Genomic DNA, 25,984 nt, shown 5'->3' with positions numbered 1-25,984 from the left:
ATGGACACCGCACTTGACCCCCTTGTTGCAGTTGAAACCGAATGTCCACTGTGGTCTACCACATGAAAGTACACTAACACAGTGCGTCAAAAGTTTAGGCGTCGGTGGGGTACATACAAATACGAACCCCCATGCATATCGGCGACAAAACTCAAACACGAGGTCTCAAAAATTTGCCTAGTTGATGTATTGTCAGACTCTAATAATCATGACTAATGTTTGCGATATTTTCACGTCAGACACAGTTTGATCGTGGGAGAAACATCGGCCACCATGTTGTTTGTTTACATATTTATGAGCACACCGAAGATCGACAAAAAAAAGGTCCGACGTACCAAAATTGATGACATAGACGCGGGTTGTCGTGATGTAGAACGACCAGAGAATAAATCCCGTATTTTTTGTTCGGAGACGACAAACTTGGCTTGTGCATGTGATAAGCAAATTTGTAGGCTGTTTTCCTGTTAATTAAATCATATTTCATATAGGTTTTTGGAATCTTTGAAGATGTGTTACATACGTTTACATGATACCACTATGCAATGACAATGTGACAATAGGCATTACAATCATATGACTCCCTGCATAGTTAAAATGACTTTGAAAAATGAGTATTAATTGTGTTCTCTCATCATAATGATGATGTACAGGGTGTGAGAATACAGGGTTCTCCCCACGCCGGTCGGCGCTGGTCGGGCCCGTCCGGCACTCAGAATTTCCGACCAGCATTGACAAGTGACCGACCGGCACTTGCAGTTCAATGCTTTGAACAATTAACATGAACGTCTATGACACTTTTGAGGTCAAGCAGTTCATAGTATTGCATGGACAGATGATGAAAACAATGGTACTATTGAATCCCTTTCAATAAAATGCTGTTTAAACAATACCACTGTTAATTACCGTACGCTGATTTTGCGTATGAAAAGCTGTTCAGCTGTTGAACGTACGTTCACAAGATCATTGCCTGAATGAACCAGACACAGTTTTCCTTTCACACAGTATCTCTGTACGATCGAAAGAAGGAGAAAAACTGAAGTTTTTTGCTTTGTATCAAGGTGTATAACACTACAAAATTGAAGTACGGTAGCGAAAATCAACACAAAAAACAGGACTTCTACTAAAACGTACTCTTCAATGTTCAGTTCAGACTCATTGAGTGGCATTGTGGAAAGGCTGCATGCAATGAAAGTCACGAGCAAACTTTGGTGTCAACGAATCTAGTCTTTGAATTATCAATGAACACTCACTTATTTTTCAGGTCAATAAGCCAAAAGTTACTTGTCCGTGGCAACAAGCCTCTCTGTTTGTAAATTTTCCCATTCTACAATGACTATCAAGAAGCAATTGAAGTGAATTTGGCATCAAGAAATTCAACTTTTAAAACTATGGCGGATTAGTCAACCCCTAAGTTCTTGGTTTAAACTCTAGTGAGTCTGCGCATGAGCATCAACAAGACCACCTAGGTCATTTGAAAAAACATTGGATGCTGGTACAGTGCAACGGCTGACTCGCAGCGTGTTTGCAAGGTTATATCTGATTGGTCGATTGTCACTATTCACAGCCACTTAGGGAGTCTATTTGTATTGTTTTCATTATATTGGTAAGATTCAGCCACCCAATTGGATAACAGCTTCGAAATCGCTGCGAGTCGGCCCCAGTGCAATGGTAATCCAAACATCATAGTGGTGAGGGATGATATAAGCACAGGAAAATGATGACAAAGTGGTACACTATTTTTTCAGAAGCTTCAAAACATTCCTTTACAACTACTAAAGATTTTTTTCTTTCCGTATTATTCAGTTACAACTGAAAAAATACCTTGAAGGTACAGTGGAAATGGCTGTTATCATTTGTATATCAAGCCCTAAGAATGTAAAAATACAAGCATATAAAACGTTACAGTTTTTCACGAATATTATGCTCATGAATATTAATGAGCCATCCAGCACTCTTGGAACTCTGGGGAGAACCCTGGAATAGTTGTCATGACATTACTCTGTAGTGGTAACTAACTACTTAAATGGTTCATCTCGCATCATTAATCCACATGTGAAGTGAAGTAGGTTCATCTGCAGCACATTGCCAAAGACATTTAACATGTGATATAACCATACAAATACTCCATTTCTTATAACTTATGACATATTATTCAATATCTTGGTGCTGTTAGTAAAAGAAAGTTTCTTGTTCCCTATTCCAAAAGTTACTTTAAATGAAGAGTGTTCAACTTGAAAGTATTGGGTTGTACATGTGCAAAATGTTACTATTGACAAATAAATTGAGTCTGCAGTAAAATTCATTTGTCAGCATTTGTCAGCATGACATATTATACAAAATCCATGTACTTTGTATTTCAACTCACATGTATCCTTTTGTTTCCTTTGAAATTGTCTCATTTTCATCAGTTAATGGCTGTTATGTTCTTTCAAGCATAAAGTATAATAATGACATACCTGTACAAGGCAAACATGTACAAGTAACTGTACAATGTACTGATGATAGATTGTATAATATATTAATCATTAAAATTTTACTGGTACAGTGGTATTATAGTCTTTTTGCATGCAGCAAACATGATTAAAATCTTTCTTCGTGGCATTTGAATGTTTCCTATCTTGTGAAATTGTCCCATAAAAATAAGAATACACATTTGCATATTTCAGCCTGAAAATTGATTGATCAATCATTTAGAAGTTGTAATATTAAATGATTCTGGTATTTTCAAATGTTTATTGTTTATTTTCATTGTAGTAGTTATCCTTCATGTTCAATGAAACCAATAAGAATTGCCTGAATGACTTATTAGTACAAGTACATTCATAGCAATATCCTTGAAACACAAACCATGATTGTCATTCTTTGTCTCTGCAGGTCAGAAATAATTAATATATTACATTGATGGGTATTTGGCACTTCCTTGCTATTCCATAGATTTTCAATTAATAAAAAAAAAATTTCATAATTTTTGTAGCAGTAGAAATGGATAGAACTGAATGGTACAAATAATTGACAAGGTAACTATTAGTGTAGTTATGTAACAACAATTGATGTACACTTTGTGAGCTATGAATGTTTTAAATAATTGATATATATAAACCACTGAGTACATTAAAAGGTAAAAAGACCACTGAGTACGGATGGTGTAAAAACATGAACATTGCTATATTTTAATAGTCTACTTTTAATATTGTTAATGCATGTCTGTCATCAACCCGTACCCTGCCAAGTTCATACACCATGTATGTCACCGTAATGTTAAGTTGGTGAAAATCAGAGGTGCATAACATGCCTTATCTGTTGCAATTTGAGAAAAGACTTGATCATTTGAAGGCCCTGCAGGTGGGGTTGCATGGCCAACACTTTCAAGGCTAATTTACCAATCTGCATCAAACATTGCAATTTCAGTATAGGCAAAAGATTTATTTTGGGCAGGTCTAAACATGTTTTGTTAAAGTGCAATCTGATTAAAATCAGATGTAGAGTACAGCGACGTCTTCTTATGCGTACGCGGTATTCTCTCGCTGTCGCCTCTCACTACATCTGACCAACTCCCATAGAAGGTCGCGTTCAAATCTCACGCACTGAAGCAGCCAATCAGATTGCACGTAACGCAAGCCATGTAAACATCCGATATAATCATTGTTCAATTCTGCAGCGTCAAGTATACACGACACGATGCACTTCCAAATTTCGGTCTAGAAATTTGTGGCCGCTCGGCTGCCTTGTACACATTGTACTGTAGTGTATAAGTAACAGTAGAGCTGAGCAGCCAGAGTCGTTCACTGGGCGCTGCTCACTGTATGGGTATGTCTCAAAAGTAGCCCTGCGTAAGATGTTGTGTGTTCCCGGTGATCTACGGCCTGAGCTCCCCACCACAGCCGTGCTGACTGTGCTGATAGGCGCTAGGCGGAATACACGGCGACCGCGGTTCCGATATGTGGATCGCGCACGAAAAACTACCTTTTCTAACTACTTTCGGCTGAAATCCGATGTATGCCTACCCAAGTCACTCAATCGCTTACTCACAGATTGCAAAAAAAAATTGATATAAATCAGAGAGGTCGGCCAGTTGCGAGCTCAGCCAGTGCCGATCAACTCGGCCAGTGGGAGAGGTCGGCCACTAATACATATGATCATAATGTGATGATTGCGTACATTTTCTTTTCACCGTCAACAGATGCTTTTATACGCATGCCAATTTTAGTTGTTTTATGTTATTTTGTTGAACATTCAGAAAACAATGAGAAGACGTTCCACTTTGAAAAACACGTCGGCCTCGGCGTATCTGCAGATTGCGAGTAGGGTGCGGGCGTACGATCGAGAGGTACAAATTGGCAGTAACAAAAAGAATGAATTAATCTTTGGATGAACAACGTTTTATTATGTTATGGTTTGACGGTAGTAAATCGTAAGTTTACAGGTTTTTTAGCTACTATAGACTATAGTCTATAGAAGCTATTGGGATGGGTATCCGTCCGGCGTCCGTCGTCAGTCTGTACGTACGTTTGTGAGGCGTCCGTCCACTCAAATATCTTGAGAACCGCAGTACTTACTGATTTGATATTTGTTGTTTAGATGAAAAATATGATTTCGAGAAACGTTTTTTTTTTAATTTTTTGATATTGTTGAAAATAGGCAAATTAATGCCAAAAAAGGTGTTCTTGGTAAAAAATCTTCTTCATAACCGCTGGTCAGACAGCTTTGTTATTTGGTATATAGGTCCCTAGGGGTAACCCAACTGAGATATGTTCAAATTGTGATGAAATATGCAAATGTGTATTTTTAAGGAATTTTTTTGTCATTTTTGGTCAAAATTTGACTTACATTGTATGTAATTCTTGTACTGTATAAACCCTATCAATTCACCCAGAAAAAATAATTAATATGATTTTAAATAATTGAATTAATTAGGAAATCATCAGAGCCAAAATAATTTTAGTGTAGAATTATCAGAAAGTTCAACTTTTTTTGACAGTTCATAGTGAAATGTTTACCATCTTGGAGGATTAAAACATGTAAAGGCAACTTTCCTGAATCCCAACTTTGACATATCAACTACTTGGTAAGGATAAAATAAAATTACTTTTTGAGGAAAAAAATAGAGTGGTCAATTAAAAGAGTGGTCAAAGTGATAGGGTTTTTATAGGGTTTTTATGGTAAAGCTGGGCTGTAAGATTCCTCGTGCTATTTATAGCAATTATGCAATCTGTGTAAACAGTGCAATGAAAGTGTAACATGATTCCTTACAATGCTTTTGATGACCTTGAACCTTTTTAAGTTACAAACATTTGTCTCTTCAGTGTGCTTTCTCTGAGTATGTACAGTCTCAACTTATTCAACAGAACTTACTTACAATGTTAATTTGAAAGTTAAAATGTGCATGGTTAATAGGATGAAAATACTGATATGAAAAGATAACCAGCTCAAGGTTCTTTATAACCTGACAGATATGCTGTTTTATTGTGACAAAAATCTTGATTGAAGCAAGTCTTGTTTACTTTAATTATAATGTAATTAACTCTTGTTTATTTGCTGTTATAGACTAATATTGTCTGATGAAATATGCAAATCTGTATTTTTACTGGCTGGAATGGCTGCTATCATGGGTGTCACACTTCGATGCATTTGACCCATTATTGGCACCTGTGGTAACGGGCATTATATAGCGTTGCAAGAACACTTACATGGAAGGGAATAATTTTAGTTTGATTTTGATACTTTTTGAACTGCTTCAATAAATTGCTGTTGAAACAATACCACACGTAAATTTCGGTACGCTGATTTTGCATATGAAAGCCTGTCAGCCAGTTGAGAATTACGTGCACAAAAGTTCATTGCCCTAGCCCGATTAGGTTTCTGTGTCACATTATCTCTGTCCGATTGAGAAAAGGACACAAACTGAAGTTTTTATGCATCGTATGGATGTCAAAAAAGCAACTGGAGCGAATCTGACGTCGAGAAACTCTGCAAGGCTTACTAAGGTTCGACCCTCTAAGTTGTTCGTTTTAACTGTACTGAGTCTGCACACAAAATTACAAGACCAGCTAGGTCACTAGAAAAATACAGCTAACTGGTTTATATAGGGCAATGTTGATACAAACTTACAGTAGTGAGGGATGATATGAGCACTGTAAAAACGTGACAAACAAGTACACTATTTTTTTCAGTAGCTACAAAACATTTCTTTATAACTACAAAAGAGTTTTTTCTTGCTTTTTGTAGTGCAGACATTTCAGTGAAAAATGAAAAAAATCCCTTGAAAGTACAGTGGGAATGGCTAACTGTTGTTAATTTTTATGTTTGAATGTACATTAAGCCCTAAGAAAGCAAACATACAGAATATGTACAAACAAACATACAGAATAATTTGGCATACAGAATATGATTCAATTGTTTTAGGAATAGTAATGCTTATGAATATTAATGAGCTGTCTGCCACTCTTGGAAGCCCTATACATTCACAACAGTGATACACAAATTTGTTGACTTTTGAAAAAATCTTATAGACGATGGTGTTTGCAGCCAGCAGCTTGGATTGTGTAAGCAAGTTATTTATGGCTTGTAGTATGTATAATACAAGTAACATCACTGCAACATTACAACTTACGTATAAAGATGTCATTATATGTTTCAGTTAAATCCCCCTCAAATTTTAAAATCCCCCTCAAAAATTACAGTAGAGGGGAATAAATCCCCCCCCCTCCGGTGTAGCATCCTAGATGAAACACTGAATGTTTTTTAGTCAATGGCCCAAATTTATTTTGTATTTGATGGACAATAAATACATGTGTAATCAATGCCAACAATCCAGTTTAAGTAATTTGGTTTAGATTAGCCATTGTCCATTATATTACAATAGTTTGTGGCTAAATTTTCTCCCCTTCTGTATTATATAAGTTCACTTTTTCCTGTTTTAGATGTGGTTGATCCAATTGAGTCCCATCTCTTATTCTTTCACACATATCAAGGCTGTTGATACTTAGATTCCACACTTGAACTTATGCTGGAGCAGTAACCAACCAGTTCAAATAACTTTCATTTATGTACAAACAATTTGACTTTTTCACAAATTTCATATTTATGGCAAATAATAAACAGTAAGGAGGTACAAAGGACGTCGGTGCCCCCCCCCCCGGGCCCCATGTTTGATAAGTAAACCCATGTAAAATCATAAAAAGAAATTGTATTTACAAATCCTGCCATACACATCCAGGGTTAGCGGTAGGATTTTCAAGTTAGTAGCCACACTTACTCAGTGTGGCTAATTTGGTCCTAATTTTATTATCCTAATATATATATATATATATATATATATATATATATATATATTTCACTGCAAAGGCTACACAAACAGTAGACATGATCTTTAAGTAAACTGAACATTTGTAAAAACACATTCAGAGACACACAAGACCTTATAAACATTTTTCAAGAACAGTCAAATCATCATTATGTGATCCGGGAAAATTGTTTGAACTCAGACCAAAATAAAAATGAAAAAGAGTAAAATATTGATGAACATGTTACATCCTCATCTATATATACTCTTTTGTTGTTGATTTTGCAAAACCTGTATTGCACTTTATGATCAAGATCCCCAATTGGGATAGGATTTCAATAAAGGCTTACTTCACTTTACTTTACATGCCTACTCTAGTTAAACCAGATACAGAAGGGTGATGAGCGTATAATAGATCATTACAGTTAGTAAAATTACTTTTCCGATCAGAAAAAACTATTAAAAAGGTGTTAAAACAATGAGACATTGAACTTCCCGCGACAGCATCGTTAGGAAAATGGCACGTTTTGCCAGTACCTTCATGAATCTGTGTCCTTCCGTACCCCCGTTACCTAAATAGAATAGTCCCACTCCGCACATCCGCCATTGTTATTCTCACTCAAGGCCACGATGCGACGTTGGTTTTCCTTTTCTAAATATGCAATTTCATTTGTTTGACGCTATTATCCTTTCATCAGTGAAGAGTTTTTACCGGTGACTATTACAACTTTCAATGCTATGTCGTTGTTTTCACAAGATGTAGACCGTTTGATATTGCAATGTCGACTTGCTTTTATCATGTGCAGTCAATGCACATGCCATGCCAGCTGGTTTTATGGTTCACACAATGCTGTCGATCGACAGCATACACGACGTCTTTGATTCACGTTTACTTTTTTCAAGTTATGATTAATGTGGAAATTTCACTAAAATGTCGCTGATCCAGGGATTGTGTAATCAGTTTGATTTGATACTCCGATATGAGAGACTGTGTCAATAAAGCTCGGAATCGTCGCTGAGTTTTGCTGCTCTTAGCTATGGTTGTCTATCTTAGTATCAACGTGATCGGAATGCCAGTTCATGGAGATCGAGATCGCGAGAATGTAATTGTAACCCTTAACTGTTTTCTGTATTTTGTCTTCCTTTACAATTTCAAGTAAGTGCTTTAAATAAAGAGTTTTTAGCTCCATAGCCATATGTATATATGGCAATGGAAGCTATCTTATAGGCTAGGAAAAATGTCTGTATGTATGTATGTCTGTATGTCTGTATGTCTGTATGTCTGTATGTCTGTCCGTCAACATCAAAAACTCCAAAACCGCTGCACATTTCATCTTGATATTTGGTGTGTACATGGATGATGGGCTGTAGATGAGATTTTGTTCAAATGAAGTTGTCATTGCCAAAAATATGCAAATTAGTGCCAAAAAAGGCGTTTTTGGTAAAAAACTCCTTCTTCATAACCGCTGGTCAGACAGCTTTGATATTTGGTATACAGGTCCCTAGGGATAACCCAACTTGGATTTCTTCAAATTGTGATGAAATATGCAAATCTGTATTTTTAAGGAATTTTTTTGTCATTTTTGGTCAAAAATTTATTTCATCAAAACCGCTTGTCTGACAGCTTTGATATTTGGTATACAGGTCCCTAGGGATAGCCCAAGTTGGATTTGTTCAAATTGTGATGAAATAAGCAAATCTGTATTTTTAAGGAATTTTTTGTCATTTTTGGTCAAAAATTTATTTCATCAAAACCGCTCGTCTGACAGCTTTGATATTTGGTATACAGGTTCCTACAGATAAACTAAATATGATATACAGAATATATGATGAAATCTGCAATTTTGTATTTTTGGTGCAATTTTTGCCATTTTTGGTCAAAAAATGTGTTTCTCAAAAACTACTTGTCTGATGCCTTTGATATTTGGTATACAGGTTCCTAGGGGTTCTCTTAGTGTGATATAGTGAAATTTGATGAAATCATCAATTTTTGTATTTTTGGGTCAGTTTTTGCCGTTTTTGGTCAAAATATTTGTTTCTCAAAAGTTACTCATGTGATAGCTTTGATATTTGGTATACATTTTATACATAATTATGATGAAATCATCAATTTGTATTTTTGCAGCTAATTTTGCCATTTTAGGTCAGGCCATCCTGAAATGAGCTATCAAAGATCTCAACCTTCTTCATCAATACATATGTCACAAAACGTTGCTCTCTTCATAACACAGCAGAGCTCTGTCGACCATTGGGTCGTTTGTTAGCTCCCATAGCCATATGTATATATGTTTACAAGTTTACATTTTATTGAAATCTCAATAGCCACTGAGCAGATTAGATGAAAAATTAGCATGTAAGTTCTTTGGGCTGACCTGAAATGATTGTGCTCATCTTGGGTCAGTATCTTGGACTTGCTATTTTTCATGAATTTTTTTTGTAATTTTCTCCCATTTTTGGTCAAAAATCTTCTTCTCTAAACCACAAGTCTGATTGATTTGAAACTTGGTATGGAAGTGCATAGGAGTGACCTTTCTCAAATCTGGGCAAATCGTGGTGAAATTTGCATATTTGCATTTTTTGGCTATTTTTTTCATTTTTGATCAAAAATTTTTTTTAACTCTGAAACCACACGTCCGATTGAGTTGAAACTTAGTGTAGAGGTTTTTACGGGTGACGTCAGTAAGATTTGATCAAATTCTGGTGAAATTTGTATAATTTTATTTTATTGGGGGAATTGTTTCTATTTGTGATAAAAAATCTTTTAGCTTGATTTTAGCTTGTTTTGATAACTATATGGGAGCGACCAGTGACATTGTCACTAAAGAGTTTTTTATGTTGTCTTTAGCATATCAGTGGAAAAGCATTAAGATTTGGACTGTTTAGTTTTATCAATTTCGACTACAGAAATCAGCTGTCGCCACGCTTTTGAGATCGTGGCGATTGCCGATGGGTTTTTGTTCGCCACAAACAAGTTTTAGTCGCATTTTGCGACTGTGGCGACCTCTACCGCGAACCCTGACATCTTACAATTAACAAGTTGGTTTGTGTATATCAACCTGGCACTGCAATGTTTAAATGAAATGTCATGACCACTGTGCCATGATAGAGATTAAGACTTTTGTAAATACAGTTTATATGCATAAAGTAAAGGAGCTTCAATATGTGCTATGAAGTGAACATTGTCTGAGGAATGAAGAGTAGATGTTTACATTCAATCTATATCATGTCAAACACTACAAGCACCTGTAGAGATCAATCTATATCATGTCAAACACAACAAGCACCTGTAGAGATAATATGAAATTTATATTGTCGCTTTTAGCAAATGTAATACTTGTGATAGTCAGAAAGGAAAACCAAACACATCTTGTTACCTACTGTTTTCACAGACCTTAGTTTGTGGGAAAGGACTATGTACATTTGAAGTAATTTACCCCTAACTGTGGTATTTATCTGTGCGCCTAGTTCACTTGACTTTAATACACATCACTGCTGAACATGGTATCTACTGAATATGATGTAACTTCGAAGATACAGCAGCTATACAAGTCTTAGGGACCTAGACTGCTTTGCAGGGCTCTCATCTGGCCGCCCTAACACCATCTGGGGCAGTCCCATTGAAAAATTTCTGAGCAAGATGGCGTGACATTGACAAGAGCAATGCATCCTGGGAGCAAGTGATCCATGATGTAATTATTATGTTTTTAGACAACGTCACGGAAAGCATAGTTTTAACATGTTCAAGGTTATGAAGAAGTGACTTTCGAAGTCCCATCTTAGTAATGAGTATGAACTATGAACATTCATTACTAAAGAAGAACTTCGAAAGCCACTCCTATATAACCTTGAAGAACTATTCTGTGACTTTGTCTCAAAGTATATTCACATCAACAATGCACATACACATCAATAAGAAGTTCACACTTCTCAGCCATTTTCCAGATATGCCTTGACCAATTTCACTTCACTATGACTTCTATCAATCGTTTCTAATTTATTAACCACTGGACTATGTCATTTAATTAGTCCCCACGGACACCGTCCGGGGGACTTATAGGTTTGGTCATGTCCGTGCGTGCGTGCGTGCGTGCGTGCGTGCGTGCGTGCGTCCGTCCGTCCGTCCGTTCACGCAGATATCTCAGAGATGCCTGGAGCGATTTCATTCAAACTTGGTACAAGGATTACTTCATATGTCATACAGATGCACGTCGATCTGCTTTGTGATACGATCCAATATGGCCGCCAGGCGGCCATTTTATTACGATTTTTTCATGTACAAAGCCATAACTCAGACATGTTTCAACCGATTTTATTCAAAGTTGGTACAAGGACATTGACCAATGTCATAGATATGCATGTCGATTTGTTTTGTGATACGATCCAATATGGCTGCCAGGCGGCCATTTTATTACGATTTTTTCATGTACAAAGCCATAACTCAGACATATTTCAACTGAATTTATTCAAAGTTGGTACAAGGACATTGACCAATGTCATAGATATGCACGTCACTTTGTTTTGTGATACGATCCAATATGGCCGCCAGGCGGCCATTTTATTACGATTTTTTCATGTACAGAGCCATAAGTCAGACATGTTTCAACCGATTTTTTTCAAAGTTGGTACAAGGATATTGACCACTGTAATAGATATGCATGTCAATTTGTTTTGTGATACGATCCAATATGGCTGCTGTGCGGCCATTTTGTTACAATTTTTTCATGTACAGAGCCATAACTCAAACATATCTCAACCGATTTTATTCAAAGTTGGTACAAGGACATTGACCTATGTGATGCATATGCACGTCAATTTGTTTTGTGATACGATCCAATATGGCCGCTAGGCAGCCATTTTATTATGATTTTGTCATGTACAGAGCCATAACTCAGACATGTTTCAACCGATTTTTTTCAAAGTTGGTACAAGGATATTGACCAATGTCATAGATATGCATGTCAATTTGTTTTGTGATATGATCCAATATGGCTGCCGTGTGGCCATTTTGTTACGATTTTTTCATGTACAGAGCCACGATACTCAGGCATATCTCAACCGATTTTATTCAAAGTTTGTACAATGACATGAACCTATGTCATACATATGTACGTCAATTTGTTTCATGATATGATCCAACATGGCTGCATGGCGGCCATTTTGTTACAATTTGTTCACGTCCCTTGGACACGTACGATTTTATTCACCAATTTTATTCAAACTTAGTGCAAGGACATTGACCTATGTCATACATATGCACATTGATTTGTTTTGTGATACAATCCAATATGGCTGCCGTGTGGCCATTTTTTCCCGATTTTTTCATGTCCGGAACCATAACTCAGACATGTATCCAGCGAATTTATTCAAAGTTGGTACAAGGACGTTGACTTATTTATACATATGTTTGTCGATTGGTTTCACAAGGTGGTCAAATATGGCCACATGATGGCAATTTTGTTATGGTTGTTTCATGTCGAGAGCCATAACTCTGGCAAGTCTCAACTGATCCTATTCAAAGTTGGTACATGGACATTGACTTATGTAATACATATACGGTACATGTTGATTTTTTAAACAGTAAGATCAAATATCGCTGCATGGCGGTGATTTTGTTACAATTTTCTAATGTACAGAGCCATAACTCAGACATATTTCCACCAGTATCATTCAAAGTTGGTACAAGGACATTGACCTATTTCATACATATGCTCGTCAATTTGTTTCACGTCATGTAGCAGTAACATGTCAATTATTGAAGTTTTGTAAGTAGGCTGATATGTCAAGAAATACTGCACCAAATTTCATGAAACTTTGCACAGATGTTAAGCTCACATTGCTTTAACATTGAAAAAGACATTTATCTGTGTCATTTTAATTAATTTGTAATTGCATATGTAATGAACTTTCCTAATTAGAGTGATATAGCCACAAATTAATACAACGTCAAATTTGATGAAACTTGATACAGATGTTGATCTCATAGTTTGTTGTAAATACTGCATCAAACTTCATGAAATATGGTACCAGTGATAATCTATTGAGTATTAGGATTGTATGAAAAAATTTTTTGCAACACCCTGTTGATTAATTCCTAGTTGACTCATTTTATGAACTTTAGGATGGTGGCCTACATTGGTTTTATGTTTTCATCACCATGGAACTCATTCTTGGCCATTGAGTGCCATCTGTATCAAAGTATTTTTATCACAGACCTAATTAATGAAGAGGACTCTATCCTCTCTGAGGACTTGTAATCAAAGTACCCATTAACAAGTGGGGACTGTGTCATCAACGATGACTTGTTATGATGACTTGTTCCAGTTGTTTACTGTGGCCATAAATCGCTAAATTGTACAGATAGCAAAGTGTTGTAAACAAAGAAAAGAAACACAATGTAGAGTTCAGTAGAGAAGGCACATTCATAATTTTACTGACAAGATACAGGAAGTCTGTGATTGACTCAATGGCACCAAAAGTTATGGATGTACTGGAGAAACGTCAAGGATTTATAGTTCTCGTCATATCACAACATTAGGCAGAACACCGTTGAATAATTTAATGTCACTCTTAAGTGCGTCCAGTTTTGTCCCACCAGTGTATTGACTCATGACGTTGTTGTGAACATCCCTTGCAAATGCAGTCTTCCTTGTGAATATTATCCATCAGTGTAACAGTGGAGAGATGTTCTTCTTTCTGGTACCAGTATATATCATGTTACGAAAAAACCGGCCTTCACCTTTGAGAACCAACTGTCGCCTCACAAACTGCGCTTTCCACTACGCTAGTATACAATGTAAAAAAGATGCAGCAGTGATTTTACGAGTTGTTTGAAGATTCATTTGTGAAAGAAGTCTGACTAAACTGTAAACACATGCTGTTGTTTTCATTGGCTGTTTTGAGGAATTATGCAGTGTAGGCAAATATTGTTGATTTACAGTGTTGTCATGACTGCCCTGGTCATTATGTGTGTAACAGTACTCATGTGACAGATATTTAAATTAGGCAAACCTTGATTTTCATGTTGAAGAAGTCTATTATTTTATTTCTGTGAGCTCACTGCGGCAATGTACACTGCGCTTTCAATCATAATGTAGGGTGAGAGTCGCAGAGTGTCTGCACGCAGCTGAATCTTTCAGTCTAGGACCACTGAATTCAGGGTGACCTTTGACTTTTTGTAACCTATAACAGCATGGTTCCTTTTTTTAACCATATGACCTTAGATGGGAATATAATAATGTACATTTGTCTTAGATTGGAATAAGGAAGTCCAGAGTACTTCGGTGCATGTGCACTTTGACACTGTGTTTATTCATAGCGATTTTATGGTATTAATGATATAATACAGCAGTTGTGTAAAAACAGTGTGCATTGTCTTGTAGGGAATATATGTATCTATGTTGTAATTAGCAACCTTGTAACATGGTGACTATAAGTCACAGGATTGTTAAAATTCATTTTTCAGACATGATATACATGTAATTGCCTTTTTGTGGGTCTAGGTTAACATTACTAGGAAAGTTTTTATATAAATGTTGATTTACACTGTGCATCATTTGCAAGAGGTATGTCTATTTATGAACCTATCACTACCCAATGGACAACTAGGTAAAATATGTTGAACTTTTTTATCTGATATGCTAGTTATGGTTGAATGTTTTTGCTATTTTTTCAAATATTCGTAAGTATAGTTAAGAAATATCATGTAAACTGTTCACTGAATTTGTTGTTTTGTTGTTTTCTCTATAGTAATGGAAAAAATGTTGACAGTATCAGGCAGCCTGGTAGTGGAAGTATTATTATTGAACCATCAATGCTAGATTTTGGAGAACAGTAAGTACATATATATTGGCAAGCTTCATGGTCCATTTCTAATCTGTAATTTCTCAATCAGTCACCCTTTTTGAAATGCCTATTGGTTGATAGATAGGAATAAAGTTGTAATGTTATCTTTTACACTTGAAAGGTACATTTTTGCAGTCACTGATATCCATACAGCATGCCACGTACTGGATTCAGACCTGAAAACAGCTGAACAAGTGAAATGAAATTTGTAGGTTTAAGTTTTAATGTAGAATAGAAATCATACCCAATGGATATCTTCAAATTCTTGTCATCTTCAAAGTATTGATTTACATGCAGTTACATACTATTTTCTCGAAATGCAGAAACATGTAGAAAATAATGCATGTACTTAACGCAAGTCAATTCTATCCATTAATGGTGTAAAACAGAAGTGATAACATGCACTATGTAAGAGGAAGTGGTCACAGGTTTCAATCGTGCAGTCTGATTTGTGTTATCCTTAGACATGTGCTGGCAGCTACATTTATAGAATGCTAGAGAGGAGGAGTCAAAGAATTATGAGTTTTTGAAAATATGTCAGGTCAAATAGGGGTATTTGTTAATATACCAAATGTCCAATACATTCTATGTGAATATAATTTCTTGACAAACTAAAATCAGACAAAAATGAGTCATAGGCAAATCTAATTAAACTTTTCTTTTTGCAAAAATTAATGGTACACAAATTGTTGAAAAGCCACACATTTATAACTGTGAAAAAGTGTCAACTGTCTATAGCACGTTGCCTGGCCAGTAATGCTGAACCCTTTACCTTTACCTTCAACTTTGGATAAAGAGAGAGCAAGCGTGAACTTTTTGTATTAAAATAGGGAGATCAGTGAAAATTTTAACTCCAAGATGGCTGTTTCTTTTATAGATAGAAATATTTATGTATCAGAGCAAGTTATAATAAAAAAAAAATTATCGAAATCGGTTCACCAGTTTTCAAGATACGTGCATTTTAATGGGTCAAAATTTGTCGATTTTAATTTTCGGTCAGAATGTCATTAAAAATGTCGTAAAATTTCTGAAGTTTGCAGGATCAGAAGCATCAAATTATACTGATATTTACAAGTATTTTCTTCATTTTTTCAAAGAATTTAACCTACTCTTTTAAAAATTGCAAGATTCATGAAAGATTAATTCTATGAATTTTACACAAACTCAACTTAACTTGTATAAAACTTTATCTGACTTAGTTTTTTTTTGCACGGCACCATGGGAAAATTTGGATTTTTGCAATCATTGATGATCCGTATCTCAATCAGGATTCATCTTATTGTTATGGAATTTCTAGAAATTATTGAAATATATTTGCAGATATAGATAATGCCCTTAGTTTTTGAAATCTAGATTACAGTTTAATTTCCCAGGAGGTCAAATATGGCAAAAACTAGCTTTTTATATAGCAAGTATGGCGGCCATATTGGATTTCAAAGGCGGCCATATTGGATTGACATTTCCTTGGTGGCAATATTTGTTTTAGTGCTGGCAAGTCCCAGAAAATCAGTTTAGTCACTCTGTAGTAGTGCCTGTGAATTTTTTAACAATTAAAAGCTAATATTACTACTATTAAAAAAGTAAAAACAGTTATTTCTAGTGAGCAACAATTGACATCACTCAAAGCCTTGGATCAGTCTTTTTTTGTCTGTGTTGGGCAGAAATAAATGATGAAGAAAATGACTTAATAAAGTTGCTAGATAGTATTATTTGTACAACAGCCACTCCCCTGGTAGTCTATTAACAAGAATTTCATTTTAAACTTTGGTATGACATGCTTGGAAAGACTGACTGACTGACAGACTGACAGACATGACTGACTAGCCAAAAAAATTTATGTACATTGTTGCGCCACATACACATGCAACTTAAGCAAATTGAGAAAGATCACATTATCAGTACTGCTGTAAACTATTAAAACAGCTTTATTGAATGATGAGAAATAAGACTTGTTTTTAGTTATTATTATTATTATTAATCTTTTTTTAAACTCGATAACTCCTCTTTTCATAGAGGTCAAATAGACAAAAGAAAATCATATTACAGCACCAACTTGAAAACACAAAAAACACAGAAGTACAAATATAAAAAAAAAATTACGAAGAATCATCAGACAAGTAAATAGAATACAGAAAGTTGTTACAGGATTTCTTAAAACTAGTCCGTGACTCAGAGTCCCTGATTGATTTGGGGAGATTGTTATATTCATCCACACCCGCAACAGACAAGGTGTTTTGATAAAGAAGTGTACGTGCTTTGGGAACTTTAAGGAGGTTCTGATTGGTAGAACAGAGTGATCTTGAAGGGATATAATTATTGAACATACTGGTTATAGTAAGGGGTTAGATTGTGAGTTGCTCTGTAAATTTAGGCCATACGGTTAAATGGAGTTTCAAGTTAAACGACAGCCAATGAAGCTGAGTATACATTTGATAAGTGGAAAGAGGCGGAACAGTGTCAATAAGTCTCATTGCACGTCTCTGTAGACGCTCCAATGCATAGATATTGCTATTGGAAGTAAAGCTCCAAACATTAGAACAGTAATTGATGTGTGGTGAGATGAAACAATAATAGAATAGCTTGCTTGAGTGGAGAGGAAGAAATTTTTTGATGCGTACCAAAAGTAACAGTTTTGAATTGATTTTGCTTTCAATGGTTGAATGTGTTCACACCAGTCTAGGTTATTCGAAATAGCGACCCCTAGTAACCTCTCTGATGAGACGCGGTCAATAGTTTTACCAGCCAAAGTGATGTTGACGTTTTCACTGTCAATGTGCTGTCTCTTCTGAGAAGTTGTGATGATCATTGATTTTGTCTTAGTGGGATTGATACAAAGTTTGTTAGTAAGACACCGATTGTCAACTATTTTTAAATCGGCATTCAGGTAAGTAGATGTGGAGTTTAAGGACTTGTTTGAAACATGAAGTGTTGTGTCGTCTGCAAAGGAAGTACAAGGTGTAGGGGCAAATCGTTAAAATAAATAATAAGGAGCAGTGGCCCCAGTATGGAACCTTGCGGCACACTGACACTGACATCAATTACATCTGAGTTTGTACGTTTAAACTGCACACATTTTTTACGTGTGAGTAAGTATGATTTAAAAAATGGCAGGTTATGATCAGAACACCCACAGATTTTTAGTTTTGACAACAAGATTGTGTGATCAACGAGATCAAACGCTTTGCTCAGGTCTAAAAATGCTGAGCCAACGATGTTTCCAGGATTGATTTCTTTAGTCCATGAGTTTGCTTTACATAAAATACCTTTCCTTAAAACAATTGTTCGAAAGCTCCACCTCTTCTACAATACTCGGGCAACTTACCATGCTCGTAATAATTAATCTTTAGGAATAATACAAGTATGTATTATATATATATATATATATATATATATATATATATATATATATATATATATATATATATATATATATATATATATATATATATATATATAAATCACAGATTTATGAAATACAAAGAAAAACAATTTAGAATCTAGGAAAGGACACTCGTGGGTATTCAGTTCTAGGCAGATAACAGCAGTCACTTGGAAGACGTGTCATTTTCTGGACATGACAAACAGTCTTGTAACTCTTGAGTTAAACATCTTCAAGTTGCATGCATGTTATCATATACTATATGATAACATTATAGATATATAATTTATTTTTAAAATGCTATCTGAAGGTTCAAGTGAAAAAAAGAACTATAAAAATGCAAATGATTCTGACAAAAGAAACAAAATCCATTTGATAGCGTGATTCTAACCTTTTATTTTACATCAATGAATCAAGAACTTAGTATCGTTTGAACACAGTTCAGGAAACTAGGTCAACTCAAGTCTCATGCACGGAACGATCAGCTGATTGAGCGACCATCGCAAAGAGTTTACCGAACAGAATTGACAAACGCTGACTAAAAAGCAAATTTGACCTAAATATATTTCCCTGGCTTTGAGAGTGTCAATAATTTCTACAAATAAAAAGAAATGAATGAAAATAAACCTCCCGAGACGGCTAAATTTTTGCCATAGCAAAATGCGGAAGTAGGGTACACGCTGACCTTTGATCAGTTGACCCGGTAGTTTGTGTCGATAACGTCAATTTCGCCGATTAAAAAGCAAACCTGTTCATTAAAAAACACCAAAATAGGAATATTCACAAATTATTATACCATTCGTAATTTAAAGCCTAAAACCCACATTACGTCGATCATAGGGCTCAAAAACGTACATGGAAAATCAGAACGGACTCTGGCAACGAAACCCGTTCTGGAAATGACATTGGCAGCTGTGAGCTTACGAGCCGTACGATTTTTAGCTCACATTTGGTATACCAATGTGAGGTAATCGTATAAGCTGAATCAGTCCATATTGCATGCCATTTGCATGTCTGTATGTATGTATGTATGTATGTACGTATGTATGTATGTATGTATGTATGTATGTATGTCCGTCCACGGCAAAAACAGCTAAACCGCAGCACCTACTGTCTTAGTATTTGGTGTACAGGTGCACCTAGGGGTGGAGATGTGAATTGTTCAAGTGAACATGTCAGTGCCAAAAATATGCAAATGAGGGGGAAAAAAGGAAAAACCCTGCAAATTGCTAAAACTCTGTAACCGTTGGTCAGATTGGGTTGAAACTTGGTGTGCAGGTTCCTTTAGGCATTCTAAAGTAGATGTTAAAAATTTGGGATGAAATTTGCATGTTTCTATTTTATGGGGAATTTTTTCAGTTTTTAGTCAAAAAATGTTTTTCTCTGAAACCACTCATCTGATTGCTTTGAAAGTTGGTATACATGTTCCTCAGGATGACCTCAGTCAAGTGTATACAAATTGAATTGAAATTTTAATATTTGTAATTTTGGGGCAATTTTCCAAATTTTTGGTCAAAACTTTTTTCATTGAAAAATAACTAATCTGATAGCTTTGATATTTGGTATACAGGTTTCTAAGGTTGATCAAAATCAATTTTATGAATATCGTGAAGATATCTTGAATTTTGTATTTTTGCTGAATTTTTTGGTTACTTTTCTCATTCTAAGTAAAATTTCTTCTTCTCTGAAACCGCTTGCCCAATTGCTCTCAAATTTGGATTGGATGTTTGCAAGGGTGTTACCCTTCTAATTGTTGAAATTATGACAAAATTGGAAATATTACTGTTTTGGGGCAATTTTTGTCATTTTTGGTCAAAAAATCTTAAAAGATACCAGTATATTCTTCTTAAAGCCCCTGGACAGACAGCTTTTATATTTGGTGTACAGATGTCCGGAGATGACAATAGTTTGATGGGTGGAAATTGTCCTTAAATATACAAATTTGTATTTTCAAGACAATTTTGTTATTTTTAGTCCCCACGGACACCGTCCGGGGGGACTTATAGGTTTGGTCATGTCCGTGCATGCGTGCGTGCGTGCGTCTGTCCGTCCGTTCACGCAGATATCTCAGACATGCCCAGGTCAATTTCTTTCAAACTTTGCACAAGGATAGTACCCTACCCCATACAGATGCACGTCGATTTGGCCGTGTTAGAGGACTTTTTAGTTTTCACCTCCATAAACTCTCATGTATAAGGCAGTCTCCATAGACTCCCATGTATAAGGCAGTCCATAGACTCCCATGTATAAGGCAGTCTCCATAGACTCCCATGTATAAGGCAGTCCATAGACTCCAATGTATAAGGCCAAGAAAAATAAAAATTTAGTTTCTCATCGTATTCATATTGCAAAAAGGATGCAGTGACACAGTTTTTAGTCCCCATGGATGAAGTCCAGGGGGCTTATAGATTGGGTCATGTCCGTCCGTGAGTCCATCCGTTCACGCAGATATCTCAGATATTTTGACAAAATGTAACGTGACCTTGGTGACCTTTGACCTCAAATATATATATTTGTCCATAACTCAGTAACCACAAGTGCTACACCCTTCATATATGGTATGATGGGACAGCTTATGACGCCACATATTGTACCTCATTAATTATGCACATATCTAATTTTGAGCGAGCCAATAGAGCTAGAGGTCTGATTTTTGGTATATAGGGATAACTTAGCAATACAATATTTTTGACAAAATGTCACCTGACCTCGGTGACCTTTGACCTCAAATATACATATTTGTCCATAACTCAGTAACCACAAGTGCTACACCCTTCATATATGGTATGATGGGACAGCTTATGACGCCACATATTGTACCTCATTAATTATGTGCATATCTAATTTTGAGCGAGTCAGTAGAGCTAGAGGTCTGATTTTTGGTATATAGGGATAACTTAGCAATACAATTTTTTTTTGACAAATGTCACGTGACCTTGGTGACCTTTGACCTCAAATATACATATTTGTCCATAACTCAGTAACCACTAGTGCTACACCCTTCATATATGGTATGATGAGACCTTATGATGCTTCATGCTGTACCTCATTAATTATGCGTATATCTAATTCTGAGCAAGCCCATAGAGCTGGATGTCTGATTTTTGGTATATAGGGGTAACTATAGGATAGAAATTTTTTGACCAAATGTCATGTGACCTCGATGACCTTTGACCTGAAATATACGTTTATGTCGATAAATACGTAACCACAAGTGCTATGCCCTTTATATTTAGTAGGGTGGGAGACTTTATGACAACACACGCTTTACCTCTTAATTATGCACACATCTAATTCTGGGCAAGCGAATAGAGCTGGAGGTGTGATTTTTGGCAGATATTGATTAATTAATTAATAAAATTTTTTTTCAAAATGTCATGTGACCTTATGACCTTTGACCTTGATTATACATATATATGCATAACTCAGTAACCACAAGTTCTATACCCTCCAATTCTGATAGGATATTAGACCTTAAGATGTCACACTTGTACCTCATTATTATGCACATATGTATTTCTTAGCTGGCCAATACAGCTAGAGGTCTGATCTTTTTTCCCCAATTTAGAACCATAACTTAGACATGCCTCATGTGTTTCAAATTGGGAACAACGACATAGACCTATGTGCCCATAGATCTCAACATATACACTCCAGTGATACTTCTTAATGACCACATTTCCCTGCCCCATCAAGACTAATACTCCTATTACAAGTAGGGACTATGTCATTTTCAATGACTTGTTGGTCAAGAAAACTTGTTCTCAAAATTACTTGTCTGATAGCTTTGTAATTTGGTACAAAAGTCCCGAGGGATGTTATGAGATAATTTTATGTTCAAGTGTATTAGATAAATTTTCTGCTCAAAGTGTTGGGAAACCCCCAAATTTTTATATTTTAGGTAATTTTCTTTTTATGACCTTAAATGACCTACACCAACCCAGGATATGCTGTGAAAGAGTTTTGAAGGCTGTGAACATAATTTTGTCATATTTAATATCAATTTGTATTAAAATTTGATCAAGAAAACAAAGCTGAGGTAAATTTTTTCATTGTGAACCAATTTTTGCAACTTTTGCATGTAAGACACACAAGAACTGATGAGAAATTTGGATCCAGGATAATTCCAGATGTTGTAATCCCCCCACAGTGGAAGGCATTTCACTATCTGTAACTGATTTAAGTGCTGTTTACATTTGAATGATAGCACTCATAGCATTAATTAAAACATCCCCAAGGTTGTAAATACATTCCTGCCATGCCAGCTGGTCTTATGTAAGGGGTGGAACATTTGATATTCAGGAGGGGGTAGGGGATAGAAGATTGATGAGGTAGCGTTACTTTTTACCAGATCCCTTGTACATTTTTTCCCACTCTTTATTTTTTCCCCACTCTCCCATCCTTTCTATTTGTCAAGCTTCTCTGGCTAATTTTTTTGTTGACATTTGCTTATGTATGTAGGATCTACTTTTCCCATTGCTAAAGAAGTTGATATGCATGTTCCTAAAGATGACCTCCAGTACCTAAGTTGCAGACCTTACTTGCTTTTGTCATTCTTGTTTTTCTGGTTTAAATATTTCTTGAATTTACCAATTCAAACCGAATGTGCATATCACACTGTCCTTGACGGTATTTTTTCTCTCCCAATGAAACAAAAAAAAAATCCTGTTTTGTAAAAATAGCATAGGAATGAAGAATATTTTATTGTTCCTATTGTTTTCATGTTTCTGAACAGAAAATGACGAGGGAGTAAATGTGACAGTTCCGTCAAAAAACCGTAGCTCTAAGCGGATCTTGCACGGTTCGCGTTGAACAGTGGCGGGCTGTTTTCGTGCCTGATCACCGTTCTACAACTTCAGTCATGACGAATAGGAAATTTCCCTCAAAAAAGCCAGGGTAGATGTCGTTAATAAAATTTACCAAAAATGTGTTCTATAACTAGTAAAAATACTGATCTAACTGATTATTTACGACACAAATCCATACCTGCGATGTATAGAATAGTACAACCTTTCGGAAGACTTTGACCTGAATATATTTACATGTCGGCTATGACGTACCCTACATTTCACGTATCATCTTACAGCTCATTTTATTGGCTTTCATCTGAGGCTATTTTAAAAGCTCTACACCCATTGGCTACATCCTGGCTTTTTCATTTATCAAAGACACCCCCGCCGTTTCTTTGGTGCCGCGTATTGTTGCTGTCATGCACAGACAGACTTTGGCCCACTTTCCCGGTGGGAGACAGAAGATATCAAAGAATGACACCAACAGATAAAGTTTAGAAGCTTGAAGAAATGAGAGTACACTCAATTTTTTGACATTTTATTTTTATTTGTGAGATCGAGAAAGTGAAATATGAAAGGTTTAAAAATCAATCAGATCATACAGTGTGCGTCGGTTCGTAAGGCGGCCATATTGGATTCTGAACTCCCTTATAGACTAAATAAAAATTACCCAATAAAGTTTACAAATTTAAACGGGAAGTTACAGGACCGTGGGCACACAATAGGGGTATTACTGATGACGCAGCCATTTGCATACACTGGGTGGGAGTCTTGAATTCTCATAGCATTGCTTTGACTGGATGATAAATTTAAATAATCATGATGGGCATTTTAGGGACATATGCAAAGAGGGGTCAAATGGTTGTACAGGGAACACATTTTTAAACTTATGCATTCTCCGACAAAGAACGGAACATTTTTGCAGTTTATTTCCGACTCAAGTTTAGTCCCTATGTATTCACAGACATAATATGCAAGATTCAATGACAATGAATGCCTGAAACATGGGAAAATTGTGGGGTTCTTCACCAAACATGGCACATCCAATCAGCAGCGTGGCTTTTTTACATTTGCATAGATTTACGATAATCCGACTTTTATAGAGGAAATTCCTGTTTAATAAGCAACATTCACTCCTTGTCACCGAAGCTACTCGTAAAAAGGGGCCTGTAGGGCTCGACATAAGCGCTAGCCCACTAGCCCGAGGCTAGTAAATTTTCAAGAGGACTAGTAAAAATGTCTTCGGAGGTAGTCCTGCGGACTAGTGCAATTTCAAGTTCCGTAGTTGTCCAGGAAAGTTTATCGCTACAAAACTAATGGGACGCCGGGCCACTCATTCGCTAAGAATGAACCAAGCCTCGATCATTTTATATAAAATAAATAACTTTTAACCAAACAAATTGGACAGTGAAACAGTGAAGCAAACTTTATTGATCACCAACTTAAAATGAAACAGTTTACCTGCTACGGAGAATCAAATTGTACTGTACACGCCATAGTAACATGGCTCTGGGAACATGGCTCAACGCTGAGCATCAAACGGATTGTCTGCACGTCGTGTATTTTGGTTTGCTTGAAGCTCATCACTTCGCCTAAAAACATGAGCAACCCCACAATTTCGTTCAAACACTGTACATCCTTGCCTTTCAAAGAAGATTTTTCTCAAGATTTCTTCAGGGGCATTCCCAAACAACACCTCCGATAGTTCGTAGCCAGCTTGACCCTGCTTTAGAATGCCTCCACATGCTGACCTCCATATATAGTCAAGACCCCCTAGCTTGATTGAAGCTGATCATAAAAAGAGCATCTAGCTTGCCAAAACAGTGCTATGGCAAGTTGCTACTGCTTGTACAGGTGAGGGAATTCCTCACCGATAATAACTTGTTGCTAGCAACTTATTGTTTTGCCATTTTAGTGGAAAAGTGTAAATTATTTGGGCAATAATAGTGAAGTGAACCTTAAAACAGTAGTGAAAAAACAACGTATGAAATGGGTGTATCAGACTGTTGTATCCAATCACTTTTGGGAGTCATTGGTTATTTTTGTGCTAATCACATTTTGTTACCAGTAACTGGCAAAAACTCATAAGAGACACAAGCACATGAAATGGTAAAATGCACCATTTTTAGCTCCCATAGCCATATGTATATATGGCAATGGAAGCTATTCTTATAGGCTAGGGAAATGTCTGTATGTCTGTATGTCTGTATGTCTGTATGTCTGTCCGTCAACATCAAAAACTCCAAAACCGCTGCACATTTCATCTTGATATTTGGTGTGTACATTGATGATGGGCTGTAGATGAGATTTTGTTCAAATGAAGTTGTCATTGCCAAAAATATGCAAATTAAATGAAAAAATGTAAAAACAGTCAAAATTGAAAAACTCAATAACGCTGAGCAGATTACATGAAAAATTTGCATGTAAGTACTTTGGGCTGACCTGAAATGATTTTGCTTTTTTAGCTACTATAGACTATAGTCTATAGAAGCTATTGGGATGGATATCCGTCCGGCGTCCGTCGTCAGTCTGTATGTATGTATGTATGTATGTATGTCCGTTTGTGAGGCGTCCGTCCACTCAAATATCTTGAGAACCGCAGTACTTACTGATTTGATATTTGTTGTGTAGATGAAAAATATGATTTTGAGAAACTTTTTTTTTTAATTTTTTGATATTGTTGAAAATAGG

General features: G+C 36.0%; 1 protein-coding gene across 7 annotated transcripts in view; it reads left to right on the top strand.

Moving 5' to 3' along the window:
- LOC139130335 (transmembrane protein 131-like) overlaps nt 1–25,984 on the top strand; it is a 273,369-nt gene that overhangs the window by 9,706 nt on the left and 237,679 nt on the right. For all 7 annotated transcript variants that reach the window (XR_011551826.1, XM_070696090.1, XM_070696089.1 and 4 more), the window contains exon 4: nt 15,029–15,112. Coding sequence is in view for 6 of the 7 variants with exons in the window: in XM_070696090.1 (XP_070552191.1) it covers nt 15,029–15,112 (84 nt within the window). In the remaining variant the exon portion in view is untranslated. The remainder of the gene's footprint in view (nt 1–15,028; nt 15,113–25,984) is intronic.

The sequence above is a fragment of the Ptychodera flava genome, chromosome 4 (genome assembly GCF_041260155.1).
Source record: "Ptychodera flava strain L36383 chromosome 4, AS_Pfla_20210202, whole genome shotgun sequence".
Classification (NCBI taxonomy): domain Eukaryota; kingdom Metazoa; phylum Hemichordata; class Enteropneusta; family Ptychoderidae; genus Ptychodera; species Ptychodera flava.
This window is presented reverse-complemented; position numbering and strand designations above follow the sequence as displayed.